This window comes from Aquarana catesbeiana, linkage group LG07 (assembly GCF_042186555.1).
Source record: "Aquarana catesbeiana isolate 2022-GZ linkage group LG07, ASM4218655v1, whole genome shotgun sequence".
Classification (NCBI taxonomy): Eukaryota; Metazoa; Chordata; class Amphibia; order Anura; family Ranidae; genus Aquarana; species Aquarana catesbeiana.
In genome coordinates, this window is record NC_133330.1 from 153677681 (window position 1) to 153703860 (window position 26180).

Genomic DNA, 26180 nt, shown 5'->3' on the forward strand with positions numbered 1-26180 from the left:
TGATTCATTCCACAACCATTTATTTATAAGTCCTTCAGTTTATAGTCCATATAAAAAGATTATAGCAATGTGACCATAAAATGTTCATCCACAAATTGCAGCCTCCACAAGGGGATTAGAAGCAAAATCCAGCAGGAGCTACAGAGTATAAAAAGAGAAGAGAGGCGCCTCTAAGTGTAGCAATATGGTTACATTAACCGATTGCCAACCGCTGCACAACGATGTACGTTGGCAGAATGGCACGGCAGCACAAATGGGTGTTCCCGTACGTCCCTCCGTCATCGAAGGCTAGTGGGTCACACAGACTCGATGTCCGCTGGTGGCCCACGATCGTGACACGGAGAGGCAGAACGGGGAGATGCCTATATAAACAAGGCATTTCCCTGTTCTGTCTAGTGACATGTCATGGATCCACCACTCCCAGTGATCGGAAGCAGTGATCTCTGTCTAGTATGCCCATCACCGCTACAGTTAGAACACAGTAAGGGAACACACTTAACCCCTTGATCACCCTCTAGTGTTTAACCCCTTCCCTGCCAGTGACATCTATATAGTAATCAGTGGCTATTTTTAGCTCTGATCGCTGTATAAATGTCAACGGTACCAAAATAGTGTCAAAAATGTCCGATTTGTTCACCGCAATGTAGCAGTCATGATAATAATCGCAGATCGGTGCCATTACTAAAAAAAAAAAAAAAATGAATAATAAAAATGCCATAAATCTATCCCCTATTTTGTAGACGCTATAACTTTTGTGCAAACCAATCAATATACGCTTATTGCGATTTTTTTTTTTTTTTACCAAAAATATGTAGAATACATATCGGCCCAAGCTGAAGAAGAAATTTCGTTTTTTTTTTTTTATATATATATATTTTTTGGGGGGGGGATATTTATTATAGCAAAAAGTAAAAAATAGTTTTTTTTTTTTTTTTTTTCAAAATTGTCGGTCTCCTTTTGTTTATAGCACAAAAAATAAAAACCGCAGAGGTGATCAAATACCACTAAAAGAAAGCTCTATTTATGGGGAAAAAAAAGGATGTAAATTTTGTTTGGGTGCAACATCACACGACCGTGCAATTGTCAGTTAAAACAACGCAGTGCCGTATCACAAAAAATGCTCTGGTCATTAAGGGGGTAAATTTTTCCGGGGCTGAAGTGGTTCATGAAGGTACATTTGGCAACACAAATGGTTGATGAATAAAAGAGGCACATCTAAGTATGCAGGCATCCGGGGTAAAGCTGTCTACATAGACCATCCTCCTCACCACTGGCTCTCACCTCTGTCAGTCTGCAATCATGACCAGGAAGACTACCCTGCAGTAGAGCGATCTGAAAGTGAGGCTTGAAGCGCTCATGGAGCGCAGCGTGGAAGGGATGCTGTCAATGGTGGTGAGGAGGATGGTCTATGTGGACAGCTTTACCCTGGATGCCTGCAGACTTAGATGTGCCTCCTTTTTTAATCATCAACCATGTGAGTTTCTAAATGTTGTACCTTCATTTAATTCAACTGCATTGCTACACTTAGAGGCGCCTCTCTTCTCTTTTATTCTCAGTTGTGAGTCGACGCTATTTGTATATCAAGACATCGCTTGTATATCAAGACATCGCTTGTATATCAAGACACACGCACATACAGTATATTGCTCAATAGTGTGAGCCAGTTCTTACAGCTTACTTCTTCATAAAATGTAATTTATCATTTAACTAACACTTTAACAGCTACATTTTAATATACTGAACAAGCATTCTTGCAGGAGTAAAATAAAAACTTTTCACGTAGCATTAAATGTTTGAATTAGTTGATCTGATCTTTAATGCTTAGTTTTGTATCCGAATCTTCAATAAAGTGGTGCCTGGCTTGTGTATTTGTCAGTATCACATCAGACAGGCTGCTCAGTTTAATGTGTTTGGCAGTAGGTGTGAGGTCACAGTCTTTTCCACAGAGTGAACTTTAACCTAATTGGCTTGTGTGTTATTGTGACATGCTGGAGGAAGAGAACCATGATACGTAACCAGCACCTTGTTTGTCACTACCAGCTGACCACAAGGGAGTGCCAGAATTGGCCAGTGAGTCCAACACACCTCCCTCCCCCCTGAACCAGCCCCCTACACTCCCTTCTTCCATTCATTGCACACACAGCAGCCTCTGCAGATGGAGAAGCAATGGCAGAGACACACTTCCCAAAGCACAGGGACACATTGTGTCTTTTTGATGTGGATGGAACGTTAACACCTGCAAGACAGGTATGTGGAATCTCTGCTTAACATTACATTGAACATTTTATTTTTTCATTATCATAGATGTGTTTACTATACGAATTTACATTCAAGGTTAAAGCATCATGCATAAACTTTAAATGCAAACTCAGTCTGTAGAAGTATCAGATCATTGTTTGCAAGTGATTATGATTTAATTGTTACCCTGAAAATAGAGTAAACACAGGCTTTTAAGGCACACATATCTTTGAAGTGACACTAAATATCTGTATTCTCCAAATATAATCTATACACTACTTAGGCCTCATGTACACGGCTGCTGGTAAACAGACATTCAGAGGCAGTTGGCTGCTTATTTCAGCTGCCCCTGAACTCATTCAATGTTCTCTTATGTGTACATGTAAACAGGTTAGTTTAATGTCAAAGTTTCCGACGCTAAACGCGGTAACTCGCGTTTTATTTACAGGCGTTTTTCATTTTTGGCTATTTTGAAAAAAAAACAATTTTTTTTTTTCCAAACGTGGCATGCAAACGCGGCAAAACGGACATTTTAAACGTGGGTTACTATCTGTCAAGTTAAATCGTTCAGGAGAGGTTTGTAAAAACGTCTCGTGTACATTAAGCCTTAATAGCCCTTTAATCTATTTTTTATAAAACTGTTTATCTGCCTCTTTGTAACATTTTCTGTGAGATCCCAGTCCTCTCCATTTCCCCCTCACTTTCATTTATTTGGAACTAGCATTACATGTTGGTTGCAGTCATGTGTACAGCTGTATGCACACTACAAATCCCATAGTCCCTAGGCCATCTCAGAGTAAGTTAGAGATGGTGGCTATGTTCCTACATACAGGGGGGACCATGCAGAACAAACGTAGCCCCCCTCTAACAGGAGGTCTGATCATAGTTGCAAAAAAATAGGAGATTTCGAGGAGGTTGAGAGAAATAGAAGGTATTTTTTTGAGTGAAGAATACATATTGTATTTATTATTATTATTTTTTTTTGTCTCAATATATTTCGTCCATTTCAAGGAACTATGCTAAACAAAACACCCATGCAAGGCCTTAAAGCAGAGTTCCAGTCTATTTAAAAAAATTCAAAGTCAGCAGCTACAAATATTGTATCTGCTGGCTTTTAATATAAGGACACTTACCTGTCCAGGTATCCCAAGATGTCAGCACCCCAAGCTATTCGACCATCAGGGGTGGGTGCAGACGCCAGCATCTACACTAAGGGAAAATGGAAATTAAGCCTACTGTACATGCGCGAGTCACGCTGCACTTTTCTGAATGGTCACCGTGATCGTTGCGTGACAATCTTACCCGGAAGTGGGGGCGGGCACCTGGTTTTGACAGGTATCCGCTCCCCCCCAAAGGCAGCGGGGGGGGGGGAGCAAACAAGGAGGGGGTTTCCCCTTATGGGTGGAACTCAGCTTTAAGGCAGAAGACATAACATACACAGTCTTCAAAATATAGTCAATAAGGCAGATTGCACCCAAAAGTGCGTACTAGTAGTGCCCGAGTGCATACCGATAGGATGGTGAACCCTGGGATTTGCATGAAGGGAAAGAACTACCGAAAGATAGAAAGTGAAAAAAGAGAGAGGGGAGGGGAAGGCGGGTGGGGGGAAAAGGGAGTGAGGGTTTGTCCCCCCATAGACTCGGGTTAGGTTAGTTATATAGGACAAAAAGTTTACAAAGCTCCCAAACTGGAAGCATTTAAAGAAGACAGCGCATAGTTAAGCCATGGTTCCCATGCTTTACAAAATATGGGTTGCGATTAATTGAAAACGCATGACATTTTCTCATTAACTAACTTCAATTTCAAATAAACCTTAGAGGAGAAGTATGGCCAAAGCTAGTTTGGCTGTACTTCTCCTGTAAGTCACAGGCGTGCAGTTTGTTCTGCACTCCTGTGACCCGTTTTCAGCCAACAGTGGGCTAAAGTCTGTTGTCAGCTGATATTACACAGCCAGTCCAGGCTTGGGAAAGATCCCGACTTTACAGTCGGGATCCACCCACATGCCAGGACAGGCAGCTGAATTAGCCTTTCAGCGAGCCGCTCCTGCCCTCTACACAGCTCAGCACTCCAGTGAGCACTAGAAGGGTAGAGCAGAGAGTCGGTGAATGATCGGGGACAGATGCAGAATCAGATCGATGCTGCATCCACCTAGGCGAGTATAATTTTTTTTTTTTTTTTCTGAAACCTAAATTTCTCTTTTAAGAGCTTGAAATGGGAATGAGGACTTGTTCCAAACCTAGGCTATATTCTGTTGATGGGAGCAAAGGCCAGAATTTGGCTGGTGAAGTAGGGCTACTCGGGCATCCCTATTTACTTTTAATGGAAAAATAATTCTTATTTTTTTTTAAACCAGAATTTAATGTCACTGAAACCAAAACTTTTTTTTTCTTCATATTTAGATAGTGGTGAGGCTTTAGAACCCCTTTCGGGTTTTCATTGCTGTCTGTGTTACCGTTGGGGGGGGATTTACTTCCTTGATTTGGCCTTATGACCACTATTTCTTTGATGGAAAACCATTTTGCAACAAAAATGAAGGGTTAATGTTCCACTGGGAACTCTTGTGTCTGAAAAAACTTCTTGGAGGCATTTCCCTCACTTTGTATTTTCTATTTTCTGTTGTGAATACATAGTAGGAATTGAAGTGAAATTGTGTTGTTCCCAACAGGGCTTAGATGGCTTAGAAAACTGACAGGGTTTTAACCTCCCTGGCGGTATTTCTGAGTCTGGCTCGGGGTGGAATTTCAGTACCAAAAGCGGTAACCCCGAGCCAGACTCGGGATCGCATCGCAGGATCCAGGAAGAGCTTACTTACCTTGTCCCCTGGATCCTGCAATGTCTACCTGCAGTGTGAGCGGCTTGTCCTCCGCTTGATTCATCACGGAGCCGGGCTCCGTTCCCTGCGAGCGTTGCGACGCACGGGGAAGGAGAACGCCGCCAAATTCAAAAAGTGAAACACACACAATACATACAGTATATTACTGTATGAATTTATTTCACATCCCTTTTGTCCCTAGTGGTTTCTCCAGTGCCCTGCATGCAGTTTTATATTATAAAAACTGTTCTTCCTGCCTGGAAACTGGAGATTGTCCATAGCAACCAAAACCGTCCCTTTACATCAAAAGTGGTTTTAGACCAGCTATAAAACAGCGATAATAAATTAGAATCACTCGCAGAATTGAGTGATAGTGATTTGTGGGGAGATCCGTCATCAAACACAGAAAAGTAATGACAGCGACAATTCTGCAACTGAGCAAATTTCAGTGTTTTTGATTACATTATTGAATAATTTTTATTATTATTTGGTATAATTATTTATTATACTATAATTTATGATTTCGTTTTTTCAAACTTTTATCATACCCGGGATGTCTACTAGACTCTGGTTTGGACAGATTTAAGTGAATTATTCCTAAGAATTACAGGCCTACAATATAAAACGCCAAATTTCCATGCAAAATAATGGTACCGCTTTCAGCACCTAAAATCTGAAATAATCATACTGCCAGGGAGGTTAAAAGCTGAACTCCAGGAAACCTAAAATTCCTGCATTGGACTGGGGCTGTGCCCTCACTGTGGTGGTTAGCTGCTTGTTTATGTCTAGGGCAGTGGTTCTCAACCTCCCTAGTGTTGTGACTCCTTGGTAAAATTTCCCAAGTTGTGGGGGCCCCTAACAGTAAAATTATTTTGGTAGCGTGGGTTTTTAGCACCCAAGGCAAGACAAGTAATTTGCGCCCCTATCCCACGGACATTTAGCACTCCCTGAGTCCCTTCCACTCGTACAGTATTAAAACCCCTTATGGTACATTTTAGGATGTACCACTCTTTGTTCTCCTTTTATTTCTCTCTATCCTAATTTCTTGTTTTTTTTTCTCCATCCCTCTCTAGCCATCTTTTTTTGTTTTTTTTTTCCTCTAATTCTTTCTCTCCCTTTTTCTTTGTTCTTCTCCCTCTTTTCCTCTCCCTTCCATGTATTCTCTATTTTTATTCCTTCTCTTACTCCTTGGTGGGGATGGGATGAGTGGCAGTGCTGGCAGGGAGTTGGGATGAGTGGCAAAGTTCTGATCAGCCAACTTAGGTGCTCTTGATCAAGGTAATCTGCTGATTTGAGAACTGTAGTGGGGACTTTTAATGGCAACTATAATCATAGGTATTGTTACTCACTGTGTTTCCGACTTTGTGGTGTCTCATAGCAGTGACACCTATGCCGAAATCAGGAGATGGGGTCTCCTCCAGCCCCTTCCACTTCACATTCCTCACCAGTCAGCGGACCTCTAGTCTCTGTCCCCCAACCATGCCGTAAACTGAATGAGTGGCTGCGAAGAGGCCGAGTGGGCGGCCGCAGGCTCCAGGAACAGCCCTACTGGGCGGCTGGGAGAGCAGCAAAGGCTTCGGGAACAGCCCAGGATTCGGGGGCCCCTGGCAAATTGTCATTCGACCCCCCGAGGGGGTCCCGACCCCCAGGTTGAGAACCACTGGTCTAGGGGAACAAAAGAGCAGTTTTACATAACCGATCCTGTGCTCCATGCTGTATTGGTGGACTGCTCTCTGCATCTTCATGCTCAATGTAGGGCTATGGTCACAGCATCGGTCTTGAGGATGTCAGAGAACCCTAGACTGCCAGAGCATAAGGGAGAAGAGTCTGCGGGGACCAGTCTAGCAGCACAGAGGAGGCTGCAGGAGTGGAGGATTGAGTAGTAAGAGTACCAAGGCCCCTGATCATAAACGAGTGGTTAATCCTTGCGGTGTTTTAGGTTTCCTGGAGTTCAGCTTAAACTTTTCTAAATGGCTTTAGATCTACTTTTAAAGCAGAATCCTGATGGGTGCTTAACCTGTGGCCCTCCAGCTGTTGTGGAACTACAAGTCCCATAAGTCATTGCAAGGCTGACAGTTAAAAGCATGACTCCCAAAAGCAGAGGCATGATGGGACTTGTAGTTTCATAATAGTTGGAGGGCCACAGGTTGAGAACCCATGACTGAATGACTTTGCAAAGCACTGTGTATCATAAACCATTGCCATGTGTTTTTAACTTTTTCAGAAAATCCCATTTTGTCCTTTTTTAACATTAGTACTGCTGATCTGCTGCAGCCTCTTCATCAACTTAATGTCTACATGCATTCACTCCAACGACAGCTGCACATCATTTCTCTGAACCTAATAGTGACTACGGTGGACCAGGTATTTTCAATTTGTTTCGCCACGTCTGCATGTAGCCTGCATTGGAATGGTGACAACACAGGGGAACAGTCTGGAGACAGTTTTCATCCTATAAAAGTAAAGGCCAGAACAAGGACCTTCATGAAATGATCCCAAAAAAATTATATTTTGCAGCTTGCGAGTCCTTTTTAATGTGGTAGCTGCCATTTTCTTTTCTTCTAGGCTTTTTATCCTTTTTTTGACACAGTGATTATGCCACTAGCGCAGTTTTCTGACCTGGCGTGACAATGGTCACTCACTATACTGTATTATTACAGAAGTAGCATTGGTACGCTAAGACAGGAAGCATATTAGGACTAGGAAACACCTTTCCAAAACATATAGAGTTGGTGTTCTGTAGTTTAGAGAACGCAGAGAACAATGCTATCTGATAACAGTCAGCAGAGGTAGAGAGCACAGGATGTTATCCACCCACAATATTTCGAACTGCTATAATATGTTAGGTAAATGGTAGGTTTGTGAGATCAGTACATTCTGATCTATGTTCATCATCTGTAGTTGTTACCTCCGTTGCCTTAAAGGATTGATGCAGAGAGCATTCTGGTGGTTTTCATGGCTCCAGATTGGCCCATTTAAATCTGGTACATTCACCTATTAGAAGAGCTAATTGTTCGGGTTTATGCACACAAGAAAATGTTAAAGCTGATATAAGACTTTAGTAATTGAGTTTACATCTACTTAAAGCGGTAATAAACCCAAAAGCAAACCTTTATTATACTGCAGCTTACCAAGTCTTTAATGCAGTGGCTGCATTCATTTTGTTTTTTAGGCTTTATTTTATTTTCACCTGGTGATCTAGCTGGTATGTATGTTGTTTTTCAACAGAACAAGCTGTTCTGCAGATGTAGCAGTTGGGTGGTTGAGACAAATAAAGACAGGGGTGCTTACAAGTATGAGCTTTTATTTATTTTCCGACAGAAAAAGTCCGACGGGAGGTTTTCATAGTATATTCCGATCATTTGTATGCCTCATCGGACTTTTTACATCGAAAATTCTGACGGACCTAGAAAGAGAACATGTTCTAAATATTTCCGACTGAACCAATTCCTATTGGGAAAACCGCTCGTCTGTATGCTGTTCCGACGTACCAAAAACGACGCATGCTCTGAAGCAAGTACAAGATGGAAACTATTGGCTACTGGCTATTGAACTTCCTTTTTCTAGTCCCGTTGTACGTGTTGTACGTCACCGCGTTCTTGACGGTCAGACATTGGTGTGATCATGTTTACACAAGACAGTTTCAGCGGAATTCCGTCAGAAAAACCTTCAGAGTTTATTCCAATGGGAAAACCGGTCGTGTGTACAGGGCATAATACAGGAGGTGTGTTATTGAACCAATTACCAGCTAAAACCCAGGGAAAAAAAAAAGAAAAAAGAAAATGAATGCAGCCACCACATCTAATGATTGGTAAGCTACAATATATTAAATTTTTGGTTTTGGGTTTATTGCCACTTTAAATTTGCAGTCTTTTCAGATACCCAACAAAAGATGTCCTTTATAATGCAGAAATGTGTTGGCAGCAATTTATACTGTAAGGCACAGGCTGGCAGCTTATCACTTGGGTTTCTCACCCACACTTTTGTATTCTCAGTTCTTAAAGCGGAGTTCCAGTCCCCCAAACATTTTTTTTTTTCTAAAGACTGCTCTGTAAATGTTTCAACCTGTAAATGAACATTTCTAACATGTCACACTTTTTGCGCTTTTACGTTCTTTACAAAAAATACTGGATTTGCCGGCGTATAAGGCAACTGGGCGGATAAGATGACCCCCTAATTTTCCAGCTAAAAGGTTGGTTTTGGTATATACTCGCTATATAAGACGACCCCCTTCTGACTAGTCTGTCTAGTAGCTTTGGTAACATACTGAAACAGCAATAATAAGTTTGTACAACTTGATCACCAGCTTTGTTAAGCAATGCTGCGGTGGTAAATACCAAATGTGCCCGGCAAAATCCACTGTAGGGGGAGAACCAATATGTGCAGAGCCAGATGGAGGGTCAGGTGCTTCAAACCAAAGCTTCGGTGGTGGATGGCGAGATGGCCGTGGAAGGAAGAGGAGCCAAGGGGTAGCCGGTACAACCGCTGACAGGAACAAGCATGATTTTGTCCAAACGAGATGGTTCCATAACATGCTGTATACAGTATACATACAGTATACCGCGCTGAGCCAATCACGGCGACCGCTGTATTCTATTAATGAATACAAAGCCTGCTCGGATTGGCTTGGAAAGTCAGAGGCACGGGCTGATGATGTTACAGCCTCTGCCAATCCGAGCAGGCTTTGTATTCGATAATAGAATACATCACTTACCGTGATTGGCTCAGCCGAAGCTACATACAGTATTACCGCGCATCCAGCAGGCTGATATCCAGCGGGTGGCCTTTAATACCGGCGTATTAAGACGACCCCCGATTTTTGGGGGATATTTTTAAGTATAAAAGGTCGTCTTATACGCCGGAAAATACGGTAGTTAGTTACTTACTGATCTCGGAAGCAGGCAGGTTCCATTTTAGTTGTGGGCATCTGATGCCCTCTCGTGTTAATTTCCTGGATTTCTGTGCAGCAGTCTACCCATCATGCACCACCAACACCAAATCTCGCACATGCTCAGTAATGCCATATTACTACACATTACCACTATATCAAATATATATATATATATATATATATATATATATATATATATATATATATATATATATATATATATATATATATCGTATTTATCGGCGTATAACACGCACCGGCGTATAACACGCACCCCAAGTTTAGGAGGGAATTTTAAGGAAAAAAACTTTTTAAGGAAAAAAAAACTTACATTTATATTGCCATCAATGCAGCCTTATCAGTGTCCATTTGCAGCCTTGGTGTGTCATTTGCAGCCTTGGTGTGTCATTTGCAGCCTTGGTGTGTCATCTGCAGCCTTGTGTCATTTGCAGCCTTGTCATCTGCAGCCTTGCCCAGTGACACTGCCGTTTTTAAATATGGCGCCGCCGAGACTCTCGGCTGCTTTCAGCTCTTTTCGGAGCCCTGTGGGCAGAGCCGAGCGCCACCGACATTCATACATAGCCGAGTGTACTCGGCTAGGTTCGGCTAGCTCTGCTCACAGTCACGCCCAGTCCCTGTGTTATGTCCATCTTAGGGCGGGACTGGGCGTGACTATGAACGGAGCTAGCCGGACCTAGCCGAGTACACTCGGCTATGTATGAATGTCGGTGGCGATCGGTCCTCCGCTCACAGTCAGCGGGCATCGGCGTATAACGCGCACCCGCTATTTCCCCCTGATTTTAAGGGGAAAAAAGTGCGTGTTATACGCCGATAAAAACGGTGTGGGTGTGTATGTATATATATGTATGTATGTATGTATGTATGTATGTATGTATGTATGTGTATATATATATATATATATATATATATATATATATATATATATATATATATATATATATATATATATATATATATATATATATATATATATATACAGTATCTCACAAAAGCGAGTACACCCCTCACATTTTTGTAAATATTTTATTATATATTTTCATGTGACAAAACGGAAAAAATTACACTTTGCTACAATGTAAAGTAGTGAGTGTGTCATGGTTATGCAACAGAGTTTGTCTGTCAGAGACCAGCCACCCTCACCTGACTGCTTTTATAATCTCTCCTCTAAGCATAGCTCCACCCCAGCTCCTATCAGAGAACTCTATATTAACCTGTGCACTGAAGGCCAGCCCTGCTGATCAACTTTGTGTGTTTGGCTTCCTGTTTCCTGCTTGCCGTGTGCTCTACGTTTGTTTCTGTTACCGACCTTGGCGTGTTCTCAACTATCCCTGTTTGCCTGTGACCCTGAACCTTTGGCGTGTACTATGTTGTCCTTGTCTGCTTGTGGCCCCGACCTTGGCTTAATCCCTTACTATCCCTATCCTTCTGTTGCCTACTGTGGGCGTGAGCTAGGGGACCCTGGGGGTCGCGACCTGGAGCCAGTTGCAGCCCAGTCCATCCTCACCACTAGAGGCCCTGGTGAACACCTGCTGGCTCTTAGACTCCGCGCCCTAGGGAATCGTACGCTCTAACTCCAGTGGGATCCGTGTTGATGTTCCAGCGGCCCTACCTTCCTTACCACCCTGACTCCCGTCCGCAGCAGTCAACCGTAGGGTCCACTACCTTGCGGTAAACTCCTGATTCCAACAATGTGCATCTGTCACCTAGCCTCAGGTGACCTGACAGAGTGTACAGCTTGTATAACAGTGTAAATTTGCTGTCCCCTAAAAATAACTCAACACACAGCCATTAATGTCTAAACCACTGCAACAAAAGTGAGTACACCCCAAAGTGAAAATGTGCAAATTGGGCCCAATTAGCCATTTTCCCTCCCTGGTGTCATGTGACTCGTTAGTGTTACAAGGTCTCAGGTGTGAATGGGGAATAGGTGTCTTAAATTTGGTGTTATTGCTCTCCCTCTCTCATACTGGTCATCGGAAGTTCAACATGGCACCTCATGGTAAAGAACTCTCTGAGGATCTGATAAAAAGAATTCTTTTTCTACATAAAGATGGCCTAGGCTATAAGAAGATCGCCAAGACCATGAAACTGAGCTGCAGCACGGTGGTCAGGACCATACAATGGTTTAACAGGACAGGTTTCGCTCAGAACAGGCCTCACCACGGTCGACCAAAGAAGTTGAGTGCACATGCTCTGCATCACATCCAGAGGTTATCTTTTGGGAAATAGACGCATGAGTGCTGCCAGCATTGCTGCCGAGGTTGAAGGGGTGGGGGTCAGCCTGTCAGTGCTCAGACCATATGCGCACACTGCATTAAATTGGTCTGCATGGCTGTCGTCCCAGAAGGATGATGCACAAGAAAGCCCGCTTTCTTCAGTTTGCTGAAGACAAGCAGACTAAGGACATGGATTACTGGAACCATGTCCTGTGGTCTGATAAAATTATACTGGGGAGCTACAGTTCATTGAGGGAACCATGAATGCCAACATGTACTGTGACATACTGAAGCAGAGCATGATCCCCTCCCTTCAGGGACTGGGCAGTATTCCAACATAACCCCCAAACAAGCCTCCAAGACCACCACTGCCTTGCTAAAGAAGCTGAGGGTAAGGGTGATGGACTGGCCAAGCATGGCTCCAAACCTAAACCCTATTGAGCATCTGTGGGGCATCCTCAAACAGAAGGTGGAGAAGTGCAAGGTCTCTAACATGCACCAGCTCCGTGATGTCATCATGGAGGAGTGGAAGAGGACTCCAGTGGCAACCTGCGAAGTTCTGGTGAATTCCATGCCCAAGAGGGTTAATGCAGTGCTGGAAAATAATGGTGGCCACACAAAATATTGACACTTTGGGTCCAATTCGGACATTTTCACTTAGCAGTGTACTCACTTTTGTTGCCAGCAGTTTAGACATTAATGGCTGTGTGCTCAGTTATTTTGAGGGGACAGCAAATTTATACTGTTATATAAGCTGTACACCCACTACATTGTATCAAAGTGTCATTTCTTCAGTGTTGTCACATGAAAAGATATAATAAAATATTTACAAAAATGTGAGGGGTGTACTCACTTTTGTGAGATACTGTGTGTGTGTGTGTGTGTATATATGTGTGTGTATATATATATATATATATATGTGTATATATGTATGTGTGTATGTGTATGTGTGTGTATATATATATATATATATATATATATATATATATATATATATATATATATATATATATATATATATATATATATACTTGATATAGTGATAATGTGTAGCCTGCTCTGAGACCGTATAAAATTGAGCAGACTTGAAATGTGTTCAGGGAGAGAGAGGAGCTGTCAGAATTCATTGGTGATGTCGGGGGTGGGCGGGACCAAGCAGCTATCAAACACCAGCCAATTATTGGGCTTCTTAAGAAAGGGGGCGGAGCCGCATACACGGTGCGGCCCTCCCTGACCCCATCCTATTGGCTGGTGTTCGATAGCTGCTCGGTCCCGCCCACTCCCGACATCACCGATGAATTCTGACAGCTACTCTCCCTGCATATGCGAGATTTCAGCAGTAGGCGATTAGCAAGGAGTCATGGGATACATGACGCCGCTATCCCAGGAACACTTGCGAATCGCCTAGTGATGCAATCCCCTAGGCAATCGCAAGGAGGAGGTAATGTTAACATCCAAAAAACAGGTATTTAACAGCAGGGAAAAAAAGGCCATTGTGAAAACTAGGAGCTAAGGGCATGCAGCACAGCCAAAGAGAAAAAAAAATGGGTTGAACTCCGCTTTAATATGTTTGGTCTTGGTCCTTGAACCCAAAGCTTTGGGTGGAGCCCAAAGGAACCCATTCTAAAAAAAACACACAGCTTTCTTTGAATGGAGAGGAGGGGCAGACAGGAAAAGGCTGCTGTGTAGGAGAGTCACAGATCTGCTTCTGCAGTGCTGAAAATATGGCAAACGTTATACTACCGGTGCTGAATGAAAATCAAAATAACAGGCACTGATCCAGGGGATGGCTTACGCCTCCTGAGATTTACCTATTTGTAACTCAGCAGATTTATTTCCTGGATTTCTTCTTTAAAATAATCATTGGTCATCATACTATAAAGGTTTTTGTTCAAACGTGTTTCTGCTATAGAGTGACAACATTCTGTCACTCTGTCATTCTGTCGTTTTTCTGAGGTACATGCATGTAGAAGAGAAAGGGCTGCAAAGAGGCTACAGGAGATCAGCAGAACTGAGATTGAAAAAGGATGATAAAGGTAAAAAGTATTTTATTTTAAATAAAGGCAATTGTTTATGATACACAGTGCTTTAGCAAACTACATTTTATTCAGTTAGAGTTTATATCTGCTTTAACTTGGACTTTCCAGGACGTGTTTAATTAATCATAGCTGTTTCTCCTCCAATATGGCCAGTGATGTATGTAGTGTGTCATGGTCAGTGTTCTGTCTCTAGGGCAGATAGCTAAACCTTCTTGTCCCATAAACTTCAGATACCATATTTCTTTGATCTCAGTTTTATTAGAACAAGCCGGCTGAAATTTTTAAGTTCTCTAAGGGGTGATGGCGATAGATTGAGAAATACATGTGTTGCTTCCTGAGTATCACTTCCTGTGAAGATTCTACCCAGAATTCCTTGCGTACTAACAACTTCCTTAACTACACAGTAAATCAAATAAACAGAATAACTGCAGCAATACCAAAAAGGAACGCTAGATGGAGCCTGCACACCACTTATGATTGTCTTATGTAAATTACACACTTTACATGTAATTTTAACAACACAGGTTACAAATAATCAGAATAAACATTTGGTGGACAGAACAGCTAGGGCTTTTTTTCCCAGAAAATAGGTGCAGAAACTCCCCCATTCTGAGTGGCCCTACCCACCTCTGAGCACCATCCCTTGGTTCCAACCCCTACCCACCTCCCAGTACCGCCCCTTTTAGAGCATACAAAACCAAGTATAATTTTGTGGTGCTAAGTAATTCATATGCAATTTGTTAATGATAACAAAAAAAAGCAGTAAAATCTCCAGCAGCCATCAACAATAAACCCCCCAGCAAAAATAGATTTCCCACACAATAGACTCCCCCAGCAACAGTGGACTCCATCCCAACAACAATAGATCCCACCCCAGCAACAATAGTCCGCACTCAACAATGGACCACCCACAACAAAAGATCCACCCCAGCAACAGATCTCCCAGCAGCCAGCATCAATAGTCCCTCCAGCAACCAGCAACAACCTCTCCCTCAACAGTGGATTGCTACCAGCAACATAAGACCCCCCAACAACAATTATCCTCCACCAGCAACTGTAGACCCTCACACAAAAAACTGATCCCACCAGTGACAATATAGCCTGCCGCAGCCGGCATCAATAGACCCTCCTGCTCACCCCATACCCCTTGCTATTACATACATCCAGCTGGAGGTGCTGAAACTGTGTTCCTCCTGAAAAAAAAACCCTGGTCGTGGCAATCAAAGGTTTAAAACAGGCTCACAACTATTTGTTTTAATTACAATATTTTGGCCTGTTCCTTAACCACTTCAGCCCCGGAAGGATTTACCCCCTTCCTGACCAGAGCACTTTTTACAAATTGGCACTGCGTCGCTTTAACTGCTAATTGCGCGGTCATGCAATGCTGTAACCAAACGAAATTTGCGTCCTTTTCTTCCCACAAATAGAGCTTTCTTTTGATGGTATTTGATCACCTCTGCCGTTTTTATTTTTTGCGCTATACACGGAAAAAGACCGAAAATTTTGAAAAAAAATGATATTTTCTACTTTTTGTTCTAAAAAAAATCCAATAAACTCAATTTTAGTCATACATTTAGGCCAAAATGTATTTGGCCACATGTCTTTGGTAAAAAAAATGTCAATAAGTGTATATTTATTGGTTTGCGCAAAAGTTATAGCGCCTACAATCTAGGGTACATTTTCTGGAATTTACACAGCCTTTAATTTATGACTGCCTATGTCGTTTCTTGAGGTGCTAAAATGGCAGGGCAGTACAAAACCCCCACAAATGACCCCATTTTGGAAAGTAGACACCCCAAGGAAATTGCTGATAGGCATGTTGAGCCCATTGAATATTCATTTTTTTTGTCCCAAGTGATTGAATAATGACAAAAAAAAAAAAAAAAATTACAAAAAGTTGTCACTAAATGATATATTGCTCACACAGGCCATGGGCATATGTGGAATTGCACCCCAAAATACATTTAGCTGCTTCTCCTGAGTATGGGGATACCACATGTGTGGGACTTTTTGGGAGCCTAGCCGCATACGGGGCCCCGAAAACCAATCACCGCCTTCAGGATTTCTAAGGGCGTACATTTTTGATTTTACTCCTCACTACCTATCACAGTTTTGAAGGCCATAAAATGCCCAGATGGCACAAACCCCCCCCAAATGACCCCATTTTGGAAAGTAGACACCCCAAGCTATTTGCTGAGAGGCATGTTGAGTCCATGGAATATTTTATATTTTGACACAAGTTGCGGGAAAGTGACAATTTATTTATTTATTTTTTTTTTTTTGCACAAAGTTGTCACTAAATGATATATTGCTCACACAGGTCATGGGCATATGTGGAATTGCACCCCAAAATACATTCTGCTGCTTCTCCTGAGTATGGGGATACCACATGTGTGGGACTTTTTAGGAGCCTAGCCGCGTACGGGACCCCGAAAACCAATCACCGCCTTCAGGATTTCTAAGGGTGTACATTTTTGATTTCACTCTTCACTGCCTATCACAGTTTCGGAGGTCATGGAATGCCCAGGTGGCACAAACCCCCCCCAAATGACCCCATTTTGGAAAGTAGACACCCCAAGCTATTTGCTGAGAGGCATGGTGAGTATTTTGCAGCTCTCATTTGTTTTTGAAAATGAAGAAAGACAAAAAAAAAAATTTTTTTTTTCTTTTTTTAATTTTCAAAACTTTGTGACAAAAAGTGAGGTCTGCAAAATACTCACTATACCGCTCAGCAAATAGCTTTGGGTGTCTACTTTCCTAAATGGGGTCATTTGGGGGGGGTTTGTGCCACCTGGGCATTCCATGGCCTCCGAGACTGTGATAGGCAGTGAAGAGTGAAATCAAAAATTTACGCCCTTAGAAAGCCTGAAGGCGGTGCTTGGTTTTCGGGGTCCCATACGCGGCTAGGCTCCCAAAAAGTCTCACACATGTGGTATCCCCGTACTCAGGAGAAGCAGCAGAATGTATTTTGGGGTGTAATTTCACATATTCCCATGGCATGTTTGAGCAATATATAATTTAGTGACAACTTTGTGCAAAAAAAAAAAAAAAAAAAAAAAATTTGTCTCTTTCCCGCAACTTGTGTCACAATATAAAATATTCCATGGACTCGACATGCCTCTCAGCAAATAGCTTGGGGTGTCTACTTTCCAAAATGGGGTCATTTGGGGGGGGTTTGAACTGTCCTGGCATTTTATGCACAACATTTAGAAGCTTATGTCACACATCACCCACTCTTCTAACCACTTGAAGACAATGCCCTTTCTGACACTTTTTGATTACATGAAAAAATTATTTTTTTTTGCAAGAAAATTACTTTGAACCCCCACACATTATATATTTTTTTAAAGCAAATGCCCTACAGATTAAAATGGTGGGTGTTTAATTTTTTTTTTTCACACAGTATTTGCGCAGCGATTTTTCAAACGCATTTTTTGGGGAAAAAACACACTTTTTTACATTTTAATGCACTAAAACACACTATATTGCCCAAATGTTTGATGAAATAAAAAAGATGATCTTAGGCCGAGTACATGGATACCAAACATGACATGCTTTACAATTGCGCACAAACGTGCAGTGGCAACAAAATAAATACATTTTTAAAAGCCTTTAAAAGCCTTTACAGGTTACCACTTTAGATTTACAGAGGAGGTCTACTGCTAAAATTACTGCCCTCGATCTAACCGTCGCGGTGATACCTCACATGCATGGTGCAATTGCTGTTTACATTTGACGCCAGACCGACGCTTGCGTTCGCCTTAGCGCGAGAGCAGGGGGGACAGGGGTGCTTTTTTTTTTTTTTTTTTTTTTTCTTTATTATTTTTTTGCTTTTTTATCTTATTTTAAAACTGTTCCTTTCATTTTTTTTTTTTTTAATCATTTTTACTGTTATCTCAGGGAATGTAAATATCCCCTATGATAGCAATAGGTAGTGACAGGTACTCTTTTTTGAAAAAATTGGGGTCTATTAGACCCTAGATTTCTCCTCTGCCCTCAAAGCATCTGACCACACCAAGATCGGTGTGATAAAATGCTTCCCCAATTTCCCAATGGCGCTATTTACATCCGGCGAAATCTAAGTCATAAAATGCTCGTAGCTTTCGGTTTCTTAGGCCATAGAGATGTTTGGAGCCACTCTGGTCTCTGATCAGCTCTATGGTCAGCTGGCTGAATCACCGGCTGCATTCTCAGGTTCCCTGTTGAGACAGGAGAGCCAGAGAAAAACACAGAAGACGATGGGGGGGGGGGGGGCATTCTCTCCCACTGCTTGTAAAAGCAGTCTAGAGGCTAATTAGCCGCTAGGATTGCTTTTACATGAAAGCCGACCGCTGGCTGAAAAGAATGATACCAAGATGATACCTAAACCTGCAAGCATCATTTTGGTATAACCACTCAAAGTCGTGAATGCTGTACCTGAAGACAAAAATATGGCTAACAATAAAGCACAGTAAATGGTAAAGTATAAAAAATTGCATACCTGAAAAGCAAACATGATAAAACATAATAACAATAAAACATTGCAGAATAGAATACAGTAAAAAAGAGCAGAACAATAGAGAGAATAGAGAGAGAGAGAATAGAGAGAGAACAATAAAACTACAACTATTACTTTTTATTTTATATTTTTGTTTGTGTTTTTTTTTTTTTTTTTTACACTTTTTTTGTAACTGTAACTTTTATAACTGTAACCGGTTCCAGGTTCGGGTCTCTCAAAATGCGATGGCATCTTGGGAGACCCTGTGAAAGTGTGTCCTAGTCTGTGCAATGCTGTACCCTACGCTAATACTCAGCTAGTGAATGGTAGCATTCAAAACATTCACCAATGCAAAGACCAGGATTGTCAGGACAGGAGGGACAATAATAGCGGGTGTCACGCCTATATCCGCGCTTGCTGCAGACACAACATCTTTTTTGGGGGGGTTCGTTGGGTAGGGGTACTCGGGAGGACATAAAGAAAATGCCTCTCATGCAGCCGACTGCATTTGGTTGGGGATGTGAATGGGGGAAGTACGGGCGCTGCAGAAGCGGTGGGTTCCCAATTAGGATTGGCGAATGCAGCAGGAAGGGCATTATGGGCACGACGGGCCTGTGTTTGTCTTCTTTGTGGCAGCGGGACACTACTTGTGCTTGCCACCTCACCAGCTTGAACTGCACTTATGGGACTCGCCACGTCACCAAGTGTTACTGCAGTGCTGGTTTGACTATGACCGGGGTGTACTAGGCCGCTGGCGCTTGCCAGTTCACCAAAACGCTACCAAAAAAACTGTTAACGATCGCAGGGATCAGGCCTGACTCTGCGAACGCTGCAGTTATGCGTTTAGTGTTTTGTAAGTGACAGTGATCGATCGATACTGCACTTGGGTGGGCTGGGCTGGGCCGGGCGGAGGGGCAAAACGCAGGTGCTAGCAGGTATCTGGGCTGATCCCACTAACACTGCGTTTTTGGGAACCCTAAACTGCTGGGGATGCCAGTATAGATCTGATCGGATCAGATATTGATTCGTTCAGATACTATACCACTAAGGGAGGTGTACGGTGCGTGCGTGGGTGTTAGCGCTACTGGCACTAACCTGACGCTGCCTGGGGCTGGTGCTTGCCAGTTCACCAAAACGCTACCAAAAAAACTGTTAGCGATCGCAGGGATCAGGCCTGACTCTGCGAACGCTGCAGTTATGCGTTTAGTGTTTTGTAAGTGACAGTGATCGATCGATACTGCACTTGGGTGGGCTGGGCTGGGCCGGGCGGAGGGGCAAAACGCAGGTGCTAGCAGGTATCTGGGCTGATCCCGCTAACACTGCGTTTTTGGGAATCCTAAACTGTTGGGGACGCTAGTATAGATCTGATCGGATCAGATATTGATGCGTTCAGATACTATACCACTAAGGGAGGTGTACGGTGCGTGCGTGGGTGTTAGCGCTACTGGCACTAACCTGACGCTGCCTGGGGCTGGTGCTTGCCATTTCACCAAAACGCTACCAAAAAAACTGTTAGCGATCACAGGGATCAGGCCTGACTCTGCGAACGCTGCAGTTATGCGTTTAGTGTTTTGTAAGTGACCGTGATCGATCGATACTGCACTTGGGTGGGCTGGGCCAAGCCGGGCGGAGGGGCAAAACGCAGGTGCTAGCAGGTATCTGGGCTGATCCCGCTAACACTGTGTTTTTGGGAACCCTAAACTGCTGGGGACGCTAGTATAGATCTGATCAGATCAGATATTGATGCGATCAGATACTATACCACTAAGGGAGGCGTATGCTGCGTGCGTGGGTGTTAGCGGTACTGGCGCTAATCTGACGCTGCCTGGGGCGACGCATATCACCGCCGGGCGATCAGGGGGCTAAATCTTTATTCGGCGGGTGCCCTGACACTATAAAAAATAAACAAACTAACCAGCGTCACCCGTAACGGTTATACAGTGATCAGTGGTGAAAGGGTTAACTAGGGGGCAATCAAGGGGTTAAAACATTTATTAGGTAGTATTTGGGGGTCCCTGTCGCTATAAAACGCTGACGGCGAACCTAAATATTTACCTCACTAACTAGCGTCACCAGCGACACTAATACAGCGATCAGAAAAATGATCGCTTAGCGACACTGGTGACAGGGGGTGATCAAGGGGTTAAAACTTTATTAGGGGGGGTTAGGGGGGTACCCTAGACCTAAAGGGGGGTAATACTAACTGTCCTAACACTGTAAATGTCACAAACTGACACCAATACAGTAATCAGAAAAAAAAAAAAAAACCTGCTGGTGTCAGTTTGTGACAGGGGGGGGGGGTGATTGGGGGGGGATCGGGGGGCGATCGGGGGGGGGATCGGGGTGTTTTGTGTGCCTGGCATGTTCTACTGTGTGTGTGTGTGTTGTGCACTCACATTGCAGTCTTCTCTCCTCGGCCCGGAACGGAAAATACCGAGCCGAGGAGAGATGACATCATTTCCTCTGCCTCTGTGTACAATACAGAGGCAGGGAAATGATCCCATTGGCTGAGAGCGATCGCGAGGGGGGGGCCACGAATGGATGGCCTCCCCCTCACCTCCGATCGCCGGGGGAGATTTGCCGACCGCCGCTGGCACCGGGGGGGGGTCCGATCGGACCCCCCACCCGCGGGCAGGCAAGGACGTACATGTAAGTCCTTTTGCCTGCCCGTGCCATTCTGCCGACGTATATAGTCGTGCGGCGGTCGGCAAGTGGTTAAAGTGGATGTAAACCAACTCTCATCAATCATAGTACTGCCATATTGCTGAACTATAAGGATATACATGCCTCCTGCATGTATCCTTACCTTTCAAATATCTCCCCTTTCTCTATTTGGAGCCCCCAAAAACTCCGGATTCTGTGGGTGGGACTGTTATCCTGGGCTTGGTGGGCAGTCGTGACACCAGCATACTCCCCGCCCACCTCTGCACTCCCTTTAGCCAGAGCGTGCACAGGAGAGGCAGATCGCATTCTGGGTAAAAGCAGAGCACGCTCAGGGCCCCCTGTCACTTCTCCACACATGGAAGTCCTGTGACAGTCGGGGATGATCGGTGCAGCGGGGACAGCTGTGAGCACCGATCTCCCTGCATGCTTTTCATCATCTGCTTCTCCTTCTCTCCCTCCTTTTATTTTTCAACTGAAAAGCCATGCAGAGCGATCGGTGCTCACAGCTGTCCCCCGCTGCACCGATCATCCCCGACTGTCATCCGTGTCTTCCTCCTCCAGCACTAGGGTTGCCACCTTCAAGCAAAACCTGAACACTTTAGGTGCCTGCGACACCTTTGGGTGCCCCAAGGAGAGCAGTAATGTGGTGCGCATAGCCTGCTGCAGCGAACAGTGGGTGCAGCCAAATTGCTTTTGCTGACATCATTGCCCTGCCCCCCCCAGTGATACCGAACTTGCCCCCAGACAGCCACCTGCAGCCCCCGGACAGCAACAGATGTGTGTGTCTATCTTGGTTACATGGGGAGCCACAGTCCAGTCTGAATAATGTGTCCAGGTTTCAGTCTTCCTGAAACCCAGACACATGATTCAAAACCCGAACTGTCCAGGTGAATCCCGGACAGGTGGCAACCCTATCCAGCACCCGTATTCTCCTCCACCCCCCCTTCTTCTTCTCTGGTCTCCCTCTGTGTCCTCCTCATCTGCCCGCTCTGTCTTCCTCCTCCAGCCCCCTCAGCCCCCGGCTTCCCTCCTCTCTTCTCCCATGGGGCTTGGGGGGGGCTTGGGGAATCTGTCAGGATGGAGAGCAGAGAAAGGGGCCGGTATGTCATTTACCAGCCCATTTCTTTTCTGAATGGGACATAGTGAGTGTTCGTTACCAATAGCTCCTGTGTCCTGTGATAACTGCGCAGAGTAACCTGTGTGTTACTCTGCTTCAGTTTATGAATGAAGAGGAGCCTCTGTCTCCTCTCCATTCATCTTCAGTGCTGAGAAAAGGACTGGGGAATCTGTGTCCTTTGTCCCTTTCTCTGTTTCAAATGGGAGCTGTCAAGGGTCTCTGTTTAGACCCCTGACCTGTCACCAAAGACACTGTCCACTGTCCTACTGACACCATCCTGCACATACTACCCACCACTGTACACCCTGCATTCCTCACCTGCACATACAACCCACCTCCATGCACTCCACACTCCTCTCCTGCACATACTACCTACCTCCATGCACTCTGCACTACTCTCCTGCACGTACTACCCACCTCCATACACTCCACACCCCTCTCCTGCATATACTACGTACCGCCATCCACTCTGCACTGTACATTCCCCATTTAACATTACCACATTCTGCGCTATGTAAGTCATCTCAGATTGTATTAAACCACACCCCTTTAAGTCAACGCCCAATATTTTACGCATATTGTAGCAACCTCTAGTAGTGTAGGTGCTAGAGTGAGAGTTGTTAGCGTAGGTAAATTTAGGTTGGCATGGCTGACAGCCAGGCCTGTTTGTTTTTGTTTGATCTGGGCTGGGAGTGGCTCAGGGTAGAAGCTGGGTGACTCACAGGCAGCATCACCAAGACCTCCCTCTTCTTTCCAGAGCTCTCTAGAGGGTTCTGGAAAGAGAGGAGGAGAGGGGATGTGGAGCTGCCTGGGGTATTCTGAGGAGCACTGACCAATCCCCAACTTGGCAGGGGGCAGGCCTCCTCAAATACCCAGAGTCAGCCCAGTTTGGGAGAAGTTGTCAGGTGGAGGAGATGGAGTACTGAGGCTGTCGGGGCCTTGGAGGGAGCTCTCAGTCTGGGGGGTTGACCTTGAGCCTGGGCTCGGGTGTTGACAGGGCTCTCCAAGAAAACGTGGAGGTGTTCTAGACAGGAGACACAGGGGGAGCAAGAGAGGACAGCAGGAGAGAATACTGCTGGCCAAGTCTCCAGGGAGAGGAACATTTGGTTGCAGCCAAGAGGACTGGTGAGTGGCATGCACAGTTGGGAGGACTGGGGAGGCACACCTGAAAGGACTGGGAGAGTGCAGTCGGAGATGGGTGCATAACCAGAGGAGAAGACTGGTGCCGTGGGCAGTGGAGTCAGGCAGCTGCAGCCAGGAGGGCTGACTGGGATCAGTAGCCGCATGTGGGGCAGCTAGTGCTAGAATTTACTATTTTCTTTTTGCTACACCATAGGGGCCCGCGGTCCCTGCCTGTGAAGGGCATTTGCTTTAGGCCTGGCTGAGTCAGTGTCAGGCCTACAGTGCTAGCTAGTCTGGAGAACGAAAGAGAGGAAGCAATGTACAGGAAGAGAATGGAGTGGTACTCAGAAGAGAGGAAGCGATGTGCAGGAGGAGTATGGAGCGATACTCAGAAGATAGAAAGCAATGTACAGGAGGAGTATGGAGCAATACTCAGAAGATAGGAAGCGATGTGCAGGAGGAGTATGGAGTGATACTCAGAAGATGGGAAGCGATGTGCAGGAAGAGTATGGAGTGATACTCAGAAGATAGGAAGTGATGTGCAGGAGGAGTATGGAGCGATACACCGAAGATAGGAAGCGATGTGCAGGAGGAGTATGAAGCAGTACTCAGAACATAGGAAGCGATGTACAGGAGCATGGAGCGATACTCAGAAGAAAGGAAGCGATGTGCAGGAGGAGAAATGGTGTGTGGAAATGTGGGGCAATTTAGGAAACGGCGATCACAGGTCAATTGGCTTCAGTATAAATCGCACAAATAGGAAACACAAGAGAATACAAAGACACTGACTTTCAAAAGAGCCAACTTCCCTAAACTATGAACCTTGTTAGAAGGCATAAACTGGGATAAAATCTTAGGAACAAAGAACACAGAGGAGAGATGGGTTTGCTTTAAGAGCATATTAAATAAGGGCATTAGCCAATGCATCCCATTGGGTAATAAATTTAAAAAAGTGAACAAAAGTCCTGCATGGCTTAACTCCAATGTAAAAATGCATATAAAAGCAAAGGAGAAGGCCTTCAGAAAATACAAGGTTGAGGGATCATCATCAGCATTCAGACTTTATAAGGAATGCAACAAGAAATCTAAGGGTGCAATTAGGGTGGATAAGATAGAACAAGAAAGACACATAGTGGAGGAAAGCAAAAAAAATCCCAAGAAATTCTTTAAGTATGTAAACAGTAAAAAAGGGAGGACAGACCATATTGGCCCCATAAAGAATGAGGAAAGTCATCTGGTTACAAAGGATGGGAGATAGCGAAGGTATTGAATTTATTCTTCTCAACAGTCTTCACGAGGGACTCGGTGGGGCTTCAGTAACCAAAACTGCAGTGTTTATCCTCATGACACATCACAGGAAGCACCATCATGGTTAACAGAGGACAGAATTAAAATTAGACTTGGGAAACTTAATATTAATAAATCACAGAGACAAGATGGCTTGCACCCGAGGGTACTTAGGGAACTCAGTCAAGTAATTGCCAGACCATTGTTCTCCAGCTGATTAGAGAAAAGCCAATGTAGCGCAAATATTTAAAAAGGGCCCAAAATATATCCCTGGGAATTACAGACCAGTTAGCCTAACATCAATAGTATGCAAGCTCTTGGAGGGGATGATAAGGAACTATATACAAGATTTTAGTAATGACAACAGTATCATTAGCAGTAATCCGCATGGATTCATTAGGAATCATTCTTGCCAAACCATTTTATTAACATTCTATGAGGAGGTGAGTTGCCATCTAGATAAAGGAAGGCCCGTAGATGTGGTGTATCTGGATTTTGCAAAATCATTTGACACAGTTCCCCCCATAAACGTTACTGTACAAAATAAGGTCCATTGGCATGGACCATAGGGTGAGTACATGGATTGAAAACTGGCTACATGGGCGAGTTCAGAGGGTGGTGATAAATGGGGAGTACTCGGAATGGTCAGGGGTGGGTAGTTGGGTCCCCCAGGGTTCTGTGCTGGGACCAATCCTATTTAATTTGTTAATAAACGACCTGGAGGATGGAGTAAACAGTTCAATCTCTGTATTTGCGGACGATACTAAGCTAAGCAGGGCAATAAATTCTCAGCAGGATGTGGAAGCCTTGCAAAAAGATCTGAACAAATTAATGGGGTGGGCAACTACATGGTGAATGAGGTTTAATGTAGAAAAATGTAAAATAATGCATTTGGGTGGCAAAAATATGAATTTTAATCTATACACTGGGGGAGAACCTCTGGGGGAATCTAGGATGGAAAAGGACCTGGGGGTCCCAGTAGATGATGGGCTCAGCAATAGCATGCAATGCCAAGCTGCTGCTAACAAAGCAAACAGAATATTGGCATGCATTAAAAAAAGGGATCAACTCCAGAGATAAAACGATAATTCTCTCGCTCTACAAGACTCTGGTCCGGCCGCACCTAGAGTATGCTGTTTAGTTCTGGGCACCAGTCCTCAGGAAGGATGTACTGGAAATGGAGCGAGTACAAAGAAGGACAACAAAGCTAATAAAGGGTCTGGAGGATGTTCGTTATGAGGAAAGGTTGCGAGCACTGAATGTATTCTCTCTGGAGAAGAGACGCTTGAGAGGGGA

General features: G+C 44.2%; 1 protein-coding gene across 4 annotated transcripts in view; it reads left to right on the forward strand.

The window, feature by feature from the left end:
- Window positions 1-2086: 2086 nt before the first annotated feature.
- Window positions 2087-26180, forward strand: part of PMM1 (phosphomannomutase 1) — a 173618-nt gene continuing 149524 nt past the window's right edge. The window contains exons 1-3 of one of the 4 annotated variants that reach the window (XM_073592740.1): window positions 2099-2247; window positions 7306-7414; window positions 14091-14214. In XM_073592740.1, the coding sequence (XP_073448841.1) occupies window positions 14206-14214 (9 nt within the window). In that variant the 5' untranslated portion in view covers window positions 2099-2247; window positions 7306-7414; window positions 14091-14205. Of the gene's footprint in view, window positions 2248-7305; window positions 7415-13462; window positions 14215-26180 lie in introns of those variants that run through there. The other 3 variants (XM_073592741.1, XM_073592739.1, XM_073592742.1) reach the window with 3 other exon arrangements.